This window comes from Salminus brasiliensis, chromosome 3 (genome assembly GCF_030463535.1).
Source record: "Salminus brasiliensis chromosome 3, fSalBra1.hap2, whole genome shotgun sequence".
In the NCBI taxonomy this organism is placed as follows: domain Eukaryota; kingdom Metazoa; phylum Chordata; class Actinopteri; order Characiformes; family Bryconidae; genus Salminus; species Salminus brasiliensis.
The window spans coordinates 6265631-6275347 of NC_132880.1; the positions used below are offsets into that span (position 1 = coordinate 6265631).

Below are 9717 nucleotides of genomic sequence, written 5' to 3' on the forward strand. Positions count from 1 at the left end.
GGAGAATCCTAACGAGTAAGAAGAGGGTTCAGTGTGATGCACTATCCCAAGTTCTCCTCAAGAAAGCCCAGTCCATTAGGGTGTAAATGTACCCTACAATGTAGCATTGCAGCATTGCTTTGAAGGTCTTTACCAAGGCCTGCTGGATGTTTCTTTGGCGTCAGCAGTCTCTCTCTCTCTCTCTCTCTCTCTCTTTCTCACAAACACACACAGGTTCTGTTTGAATTGTCCAGAAATACACATTTTCACCAGCGCTACACCCACTGCTGTGTCAGTGTCACAGCTGTGCTGAGAATGATCCACCACCCAAGTGAAATCTGGTGAAGTGGTGTCCCTGTGGTCAAGAACTGAACGCTGAGGAATGCAGTGGAGGAGGATTGATGAACTATGCAGCAACAGATGGTCCACACACTGTAATTGTACTCCTATACACTGATCAGCCATAACATAAAAAAAAAAAAAAACTACCCATGCCTAATACTGTATAGGTCCTCTTCTAACCTGTCAACTGCACAAGATCTCTGAAGGCGTCCTGTGGTATTTGGCACCAAGACGTTAGCAGCAGACTGTTATAGCCAACCTCAATCTCACATGGGTCTCATTCAGGCCCTGTATGCAGTGTACAACCCAGATGGGGCCCATGTTTAACCCCACTCCCACCTTTAAGTAAATTGTGAGGTGGGACCTGCATGGATCGTATCAGTAGGCCTTTGACACCCATGACCCTGTCACTGGTTCACCTACTTTTGGCAGGGACTGAACACTGCGTACCAGGAAGACCCCACAAAACCCCACAAGTCGCTTAGAGATAGGAGAAATTATGCATGTTTCCCTGTTATCTTTATAGCACATCAAATATTTCATAAATATGAATATTATAAACCTGCTTGTATGTTTTAAACCCATTGATTCTATGTAAAAAGAAATGAGTCTATAACATTTTAGTATAATAAAGTGACATTAATGTTACATAAAATTACATTATTAACATCAATATTAAAGAAATCTCCAGCCTTAATAATTTGTGGTTTTAGTATTGCAACATTCTACCAAAAACAATATGATATAAACAAAGTATATACAAAAATCATACTATTTTGTCAATCTGTCAATTTACAATCAAAATCATGTAAAGGCACCCAACAAAATTAATGCTTAGGTCTGAGGGACAATGTGGTGGCCAGTAAGTAGGAGTTTCTAGTGAAGTGAACGGTGATAAACCTTTTTATTTATTTATTATATTTGTGTAATTATTTAATATAATAATTTGCATATACACCTCATAATTATATGGTATTTAGTTTATTTCATTTATAGGTACTTCAATTATTATTCATTTTATTATATATGTAAATTAATAATAAATGATTAATTATAAAATGATTACTACATATGTTGAGCACGATATTACTGTAGTCAGACAGGGAAAAGAGGGGACTTTTATTTTGACAAGGGAGCGATTTGTAATCCGGTAGCGGGTCAACAAGACTGCTGCGTTTATTTTTATACGAGGCGTGTAAAATACATGTAAAGTAAGTGATTTTGCTGCAGGAACAGTGACTGTATATGATACAGAAAATATCATTTGAGCAGCTGTTTGTGTTAAATATGATGCTAATATTTAAGTCTAGTCTGAGGGTCAATGGTTAGCGCAGACTTCACGTTACTGACACTAATCCAGCATCACGGGCTGTGTGCTTATATTGTGAAAATCGGTCACATGTACTAATCGTGTTATAATAAGAAAGTCTTATTTTGAAAATGTGAACCTCTTCTGATTTAGGTCATCCAGAGCTGTGGAGCTGAGAAATGTCATTGACAGGTTGGCAGAAGCTGTCAGTGAAGCAGTTTGGCAGAGCCCTTTCCTTAAGGACCTGCATGAGTGTATTAACGACTGCTCACAGGCATTACAGCCACCATAGTAGTGGTCACTGTCCCAAGAGAGTGGTCATCACTGGAATTGGACTTGTGTCGCCCCTTGGGACAGGAACTGCTCTGCCCTGGCAGCGTCTGATTGGTGGAGAGAGTGGGATTGTTGCACTGGACCCTGAGGAATACAAAACTGTGCCATGTAAAGTGGCCGCCCGAGTCCCTAGAGGGGACGGCGATGGTGAGTTTACGGAGGAAAGGTTCGTCAGACGAGGGGAGATTAGCTGCATGTCACCTGCCACCCTCATGGCCGTCGGGGCGGCCCACTTGGCCCTGGAGGATTGTGGATGGTATCCCAGAAGCCCAGAGGAGCAGCTGAATACAGGTGTGGCCGTAGGCATGGGCATGGTGTCCCTGGAGGAGATCTCTCGCACCTCTGTGGCCTTTGAGACGCGTGGGTACAGCAAGGTGAGCCCTTTCTTCGTCCCACGCATTTTGGTCAACATGGCAGCCGGCCACATCAGCATCAAGCACAAACTCAAGGGTCCCAACCACGCTGTGTCCACTGCTTGCACCACCGGGGCTCATGCTATTGGCGACGCTGCCCGTTTCATTGCCCACGGAGACGCTGTGGCGATGGTTGCTGGTGGCACCGAGGCTTGCATCAGTCCCCTGTCTATAGCAGGCTTTGCACGGGCTCGGGCCCTCAGCACCAACTGGAACCAGCGGCCTAAAATGGCCTCGCGACCCTTCCACCCAGACAGAGAGGGTTTTGTGATGGGTGAGGGGGCAGCGGTGCTGGTTCTGGAGGAGTATGAACATGCCATGGAGAGAGGAGCTCGAGTGTACGCTGAAGTGCTGGGCTATGGACTCTCGGGGGATGCCAGTCACATCACTGCACCCACTGCAGATGGAGATGGCGCTTTCAGGTATCTTTGCACACCCACCTGGAGCTTACAAGCAGTATCAGTAGTGGACCCAACACATACGATATGTCAGAGGTATTCAGTTCTGGTCCTGGAAGGATGAGAAACACTAAACTTGGCTGGATGGGCTCTCCCAGGACTGCAATTGAATACCCATTAGTGGAATGTACATAAAACACTCTAAACATGGAAATGGAGCTCTTGAGTCATGTTGGGCATAATAGAGAAGTAACACACAACCTTCATCTCTATATAAAAGCAATTGCCAGTAGAATTGGACACTCTGAAGATCACGCAGTGTCAAGTGTAGGCTTGAGAGGTATAAAGCTGTTCAGCACTGAGCTTTAGAGTAGAGAAACTGCATTCTCCAAAGTGGTGGAGCTCCATGCAATACCTATAGTGCCAGACCTAACCACCCAATATGTTCTTACAATCAAATCCTCACAGCAGGGTTCCAAGACGTCATGGGAAACTCTCCCAGAAGAGTCAGACATTACTGCAGCGTAATAGTGGACAAACATCCTCTTAAAAACCCTTGATTTTGGAAGAAACATTGGATAAACAAGTGTCCACAAATTTTTGACCAAATCAAACACTCTTCACTTTCCTAAAGCAAGGCTATCTTGTGCCACTAGTGCAATTAAAATGAACCCCTTTTGCATAGCCACTATATATTTACATGCAAAGGCAGCACAGCAATAAACGTTCTACTTATTTTACTCAACAGGTGCATGTCTGCTGCCCTCCGCAATGCTGGCGTATCGCCTTCAGACGTGACTTACGTCAACGCCCACGCCACCTCCACACCGCTAGGGGATGCCGCGGAGAATGCTGCCATAAAGAGACTCTTCCAGAAACATTCGCACTCAGTCGCAGTTTCGGCCACTAAAGGGGCCACAGGCCATCTCCTCGGAGCTGCCGGTGCCTTGGAGGCAGCTTTCACAGCGTTGGCCTGTTACCATGGCATCCTGCCTCCGACCCTCAATCTGGACCGCACGGAGCCGGAGTTTGACCTGAACTATGTGCCCTGTGTTTCCCAGTCCTGGAGCACGCAGGGCCGGAGAATAGCCCTCACTAACTCTTTTGGGTTTGGTGGCACCAACGCCTCTCTGTGTTTGGCCGGTGTGTGAGACGATGACTGGTTATCTTACCCTAAGATCGGTCAGACACAAGGGATTCACTAGAGACTTTTGAGTGTGTGGTCAACTCAGTCATTTCTCTTTTGTTTGAATAAATCGGTGTGACGTTTCCCAGACTGGTCCTTCAGACGTGTAATTGATACACCATGATTAATCGAAGCGTACGTCTTGAAGCTGTAGACACTATCTTTTACGGTACATGTGGGAAACTGGGCCAAGGTCAAAACGTGTAGGTCCCCTCGTGACACCAAACCACCTCTGACACATTGAGGCATGGTCTCCTTAAGACCTCTGACATTGTCCTGTGGTATCTGATATAAAGACGTTAGCAGCAGATCCTTAAAAGTCCTTAAAAAACCCTGTTTTTCTCAAGCTTGTCTCACAAACTTGTAGAAATATTTTAATGAGATGAGAGTTTTATGCCAAATTATTTTCCTAATTACAACAATGGAAACTTTCAATAGAGTTTGCAGTCAGGAAACCTACTTAATTGGCTGTGCACTACGGTTGAAGGAGAGCTGTGATGGCCAGGGTGCTAGGCTAAAAGCTAACCCTACCCACTACCCTACTGCAATCGTTTTAGCTAGCTAAAGAGAACCCGGATAGGATAGCAACGCTGTCTAGCAAGACCTGGGAATAATTACAGGAAGTTTGTGTTACAGTGCTAAAAGCTAGGCTAAGCTAGATTCTGTTATGTCAGGCTATGCTATATTTCTTTCCATAACAGAAAAATAAGTGTGTTTTATTCTGAGGTAAATGAACAGAGTGGTAAAATAGGCCTTCAGCCAACAGACATGTCTTCGCTGATTGACTACTATTGGGGTGAGTGTGTTAATTAGACTTTTTGGTGAACCATGACTTGATTGATTCTAACTTTTCCGATCAGGAATTCTCTAAGACAGCTCCGGAGCCGGGCTACAACTTTTAATATCCTCTGATCTCAGAAACAGTTTGAAAATGGAAACTCCAGTCTAACATTTGCCCCTCTCAGCACCCTGACAGGAGCCCACTCAGCTCTTTAAAACCGAGTGTATCATATTTGATAGATATTTGAGACCTCTGCAACATCAGTATGATCATTAAATAAGTATTTTATTTTATTATATAAACATTACCAATAATTTATACTATAATAAATAAATCATCATTATTAATTATATGAGAACATAACATCAGATACATGTTTATTTGGCTTCCTGGTGGATTATCTTTGCACTGCTTATGCCAGAAAAATGCACAATTTTAAAGGTAAGTCAGAATATAAGGGGTCAAATCATTTTGTGTTCTGTAGATTTTAATTAGATTGTAATTATAGATTTAAAAAATGCAAATAGCAATATATTTCATAAATTCCAGATGTATCAAAAATTAACACAAACTAAAACATATGCAACATTAATTAATTAATGTATTTATTTATATATATATTACATATATATATATATATATATATATATATATATATATATATATATGTATATGTATTATATTATATTATATTATATATTTTTTATGGTCTTTACTTCAGAGCCCACCGGGGAGTGACGTACCTCTTTATGCTACTATGACAACCAGGGTGTCAACAATAAGGGTCCGATGTGAGGAGTGAACCGCGTCGTGTAACATAGCAACGCGACGATGGTCGAGAAAAAGCAGCGTGGACATCTCCTCGGTTTTGGAGCAAATATTTGATAAGATACAGAGCTAAACTTCATCTCACTGGCGTTTAGACGGGTTTCTTTTTTCTGCCAGCAAAACTTGTCGTGCTTTCGACCGAGTGACAGGTCATAAAAATAACCGGAACGAAAGAAACGGGCTTCCAGACTTAAGGCTCGTCAACGCAGTTAGCACTAGCTACGCTATTTCTCGGAGCTTGTGCATTTACCAAAGGAATTTAAAAAGAGCTCATATAGCTTATATAGTTAGCTATATATTTTTGTTGAGGAACGACTTATCGGCCCAGTGGTGCGTCGTGTTGCTACACGGAGCAGTTTCGTGCGCAGCGACTGGGGCTAGCGGTGTAAACAGAAGGCGGTGCTGCATGCGGGGTTTCTAACAGCGGATTTGTAAAAGCAGGATTTCGGGGACAGAGTTATGTTTAAGAACACCTTCCAAAGCGGCTTCCTGTCCATTCTGTACAGCATTGGGAGCAAGCCTCTTCAGATATGGGATAAGAAGGTAAGCAGCTGCTGGCAGGACAGCCAGCGTCTACCGTCACCTCAGCTGATGTGAAACATCACCTGCTAACATTGCCTTAGTTTACAGGAGTAGGAGCTCAGTGAAGGTAACCCAACCTGAGCAGCTGCAGGACACTGCTGGACACTGCAGGACACTGCAGGACACTGCTTAAACCCTAACGCTTCACTTGGGTTGAAGAAGAGGACCTGTGTCTTCCACACAGTCTGAGGCTTTCATACGGATCCCTTTAGCTAGAGAGTTACAGCGTAGAAAATCGATTAACCAAAGCGCCCCTTCAAATAGAGGGAACAGATTCATTAGATAGAGAAACGGGTTGTTAAATGTAGGAAGCTATTAAACTTAGAGAACAATTTATTTAACTGAGGGAACGATTTATTCAGTTGAGGGAACAATTTATTCAGTTGAGGGAACGATTTATACAGTTGAGGGAACGATTTATACAGTTGAGGGAACGATTTATTCAGTTGAGGGAACGATTTATTCAGTTGAGGGAACGGTTTATTCAGTTGAGGGAACGATTTATACAGTTGAGGGAACGATTTATTCAGTTGAGGGAACGGTTTATACAGTTGAGGGAACGATTTATTCAGTTGAGGGAACGATTTATACAGTTGAGGGAACGATTTATTCAGTTGAGGGAACGATTTATACAGTTGAGGGAACGATTTATACAGTTGAGGGAACGGTTTATACAATTGAGGGAACGGTTTATTCAGTTGAGGGAACGGTTTATACAATTGAGGGAACGGTTTATACAATTGAGGGAACGATTTATTCAGTTGAGGGAACGATTTATTCAGTTGAGGGAACGGTTTATTCAGTTGAGGGAACGGTTTATACAGTTGAGGGAACGGTTTATACAGTTGAGGGAACGATTTATACAATTGAGGGAACGATTTATACAGTTGAGGGAACGGTTTATACAATTGAGGGAACAATTTAATTGATTGAACAATTTATTCAATTGAAGGAACAGTTTATTCAATAAAGGGACAGGATTTACTAGTTGAATGTTTTAAGTGTCCTAAATACTAATTTTATACGTATACTAATTATAATACTTTAGGGGCTACCGGTTATCTTAAGGGAAAGTTCAGTTAGGGATCAAGTTTATGGGAATGGTTTCAATGAAGCTGGCTCTGCTTACTTGGCATAACTTACGTGAATCCTTGTTTCAGGTGAGGAATGGACATATAAAACGGATTACAGACAACGATATCCAGTCACTGGTGCTTGAGGTGGAAGGAACTAACGTCAGGTAATCACCGCTCCGACATCAGCATCACTTTACACTTGTCTTGTTTGTGTGTGGGCTTTTTCAGTTTGGAAAAATAAAAGATTGTGATATTCATTGTGAAAATGTCTTGTGATGATGTACTTGCCATATCTCCTATTATATATTTTCTATTCACCTGAATTACCTTCACAGCACAACCTACATCACATGCCCAGCAGATCCAAAGAAAACCCTTGGCATCAAACTTCCCTTCCTGGTTATGATAATCAAAAACCTCAAGAAGTACTTCACGTTTGAAGTTCAGGTAAGAGAGGCTCTCATTCGACTGCTGCTGTGCGTGTGCAGGTGTCCTCTGCTTCACTGGAATTATAGAAGAACCAAAAGCGTTTAATCACAAATCCACTGATTTCTCCTCTTGTTTCAGGTGCTGGACGATAAGAACGTGCGGCGAAGATTCAGGGCGAGTAACTACCAGAGCACCACCCGGGTGAAGCCGTTCATCTGCACCATGCCCATGCGGCTGGACGACGGCTGGAACCAGATCCAGTTCAACCTGTCCGACTTTACAAGGAGAGCTTACGGCACCAACTACATCGAGACGCTCCGTGTACAGGTGGGCAGTGGATGCTCTAAAACCAGGATGTGCAAATGTCCCATAGATTTTTTTATACATACACTATAAGTCCTAATGTTTGTGGACGCCCCCTCATGATGAATGCATGCAGCTACTTTAAGGTGCACCCATTGTTGATGCACATGCACAGCTTGTCTAGTCCCTGTAGAGAAGTACTGCCAATAGAATAAGACTCTCTAGATAAACATGAGCCTATTGGCACCATGCCTAATGCCTGGTGTGGGCTAGAGGGGTATAAAGCCCCTGTGTCTGCACATTTTTAAGCATAATTGCTTAATTGAACATAATATGAACCTATAATACACTATAACGTGTGGCTTGTGCATTGGTCATGTCATGTTTGTTACACTATATGGACAAAAATATTGGGACACCTGATCATTTGTTGTTTCTTCTGAAATCAAGGGTATTAAAAAGGAGTTGATCCTGCTTTTGTTGGAGTAACTGTCTCTGGTCTCTAGGAAAAGCTTTCTACTAAATTTTGGAGGAGCTTTGCTAAGGATTTGATTGCATTCAGCGACAAGTGTTAGTGAGATCACCACACCACACCACCTCATCTCTAACTCCCCAACTCCCCTCAATTGTATTAATCATTCCCTCTAGCCCACTGCTGCCATTAGGCATGGTGCCAGTAGGTTCATGTTTATCTGATCCAGAGAGTCCTGTACTTCTCTACAAGCACTAGTTTGCACATCTGTGTCAGCGATAGGTGCAACATACAAACAGCTGAATGCATTCTTTTAAGGGGGTGTCCTCAATCATTTGTCATACTGTGTATGTTTTATTTCTGAAATGAAGTTTAGCAAATAAGCAGAAATATGGCTCTAAAAAAATGCAGGAAAGCTGCAGACTTACGTTGGTCAGTTCAGTGGTCTCTGAATTAATGAATGGCACCGTCATCTTCCAGATCCACGCCAACTGTCGCATAAGGAGAGTCTACTTTTCTGACAGACTGTACTCGGAGGATGAGCTCCCTGCAGAGTTTAAACTCTATTTGCCGGTCCAAAACAAAGCAAAGGTGAGTTCCAGAAGATACTGTCACCTCAAGCATTTGACATGCCAAAAACAAGACCTGCAGCGCAACAGTGATCAGTCTTTCATTAGATTTACCAAAGATTATATTTCAGCTCACTGAAGCCTCCTTGTTCTCTTCTTGTCTTTCCACAGCAGTAAAGTGGAACCTCTGAAGCATTGTCTTACCTGCAGTTTTTCCACATGAGAAATTTCTAGTAACCTGTGTTGGCTTTGCATTTTTAATGTTATTTTGGAACCGTGTGATTAGTTTGTGTTTGTTTGCTGCTCAATAAACATTTTATATGCACAGTGTGGACTCTGAACCCAAAGCTCTTAAAGCTCTTAAAGTTTCCCCTTAGTTGATCGTATGATCCCCAGCTGGAAGTCCAGACTTTCTGCTACATATATCTAGCAGCGGTGGTCCACCTCTGCAAAATTATTGCTGCTACTGCTGCTTCAGAGTTTGCAGAGAGCTTTCAATTTAAACCGACGAATAAAGAATCTGGAGATGTGTGTCTTCCTATCTCTATACACCCGACAAGTGGGGGGGAGAAATAAGAAAGACAGAGAGGACAGAGATAGATAAAGGTAGTAAAGTTAGTTTGCACAGTACCATATAGCCCAGGCATTTTGACAGTACTACATTAGATCAAGGCCATATTTAGACCCTGGAAAACCACAGTAGGTCACACGTGGCTT

General features: G+C 42.6%; 2 protein-coding genes across 3 annotated transcripts; both read left to right on the top strand.

Annotated features, from left to right (window-relative positions):
- The first annotated feature begins 1458 nt into the window (after positions 1 to 1458).
- On the top strand, positions 1459 to 4048 carry oxsm (3-oxoacyl-ACP synthase, mitochondrial). 2 transcript variants are annotated; one of them, XM_072675305.1, is made up of 3 exons: positions 1459 to 1532; positions 1784 to 2798; positions 3523 to 4048. In XM_072675305.1, exons 2-3 carry the CDS (start codon positions 1810 to 1812, stop codon positions 3923 to 3925), a joined length of 1392 nt encoding a protein of 463 aa, XP_072531406.1. In that variant the 5' UTR covers positions 1459 to 1532; positions 1784 to 1809; the 3' UTR covers positions 3926 to 4048. The 2 variants fall into 2 exon arrangements, with proteins under 2 accessions (XP_072531406.1, XP_072531405.1); XM_072675304.1 differs by having other exon boundaries at positions 1463 to 2798.
- A 1497-nt stretch (positions 4049 to 5545) lies between these two features.
- Positions 5546 to 9327, top strand: cfap20 (cilia and flagella associated protein 20). Its single transcript, XM_072674591.1, has 6 exons — positions 5546 to 6112; positions 7312 to 7391; positions 7563 to 7674; positions 7795 to 7983; positions 8912 to 9022; positions 9172 to 9327. Exons 1-6 carry the CDS (start codon positions 6029 to 6031, stop codon positions 9175 to 9177), a joined length of 582 nt encoding a protein of 193 aa, XP_072530692.1. The 5' UTR covers positions 5546 to 6028; the 3' UTR covers positions 9178 to 9327.
- The last annotated feature ends 390 nt before the right edge of the window (positions 9328 to 9717 follow it).

What these genes read in the sequence shown, in the direction of transcription:
- cfap20 (XM_072674591.1), top strand. Translation starts at nt 6,029, where the DNA reads ATGTTTAAGAACACCTTCCAAAGCGGCTTCCTGTCCATTCTGTACAGC. An exon ending in TTCAGATATGGGATAAGAAG is followed by an intron (nt 6,113 to 7,311) that starts GTAAGCAGCTGC and finishes TCCTTGTTTCAG; the next exon opens with GTGAGGAATGGACATATAAA. An exon ending in GTGGAAGGAACTAACGTCAG is followed by an intron (nt 7,392 to 7,562) that starts GTAATCACCGCT and finishes TTACCTTCACAG; the next exon opens with CACAACCTACATCACATGCC.
- oxsm (XM_072675305.1), top strand. Translation starts at nt 1,810, where the DNA reads ATGTCATTGACAGGTTGGCAGAAGCTGTCAGTGAAGCAGTTTGGCAGA. An exon ending in GATGGAGATGGCGCTTTCAG is followed by an intron (nt 2,799 to 3,522) that starts GTATCTTTGCAC and finishes TTTACTCAACAG; the next exon opens with GTGCATGTCTGCTGCCCTCC.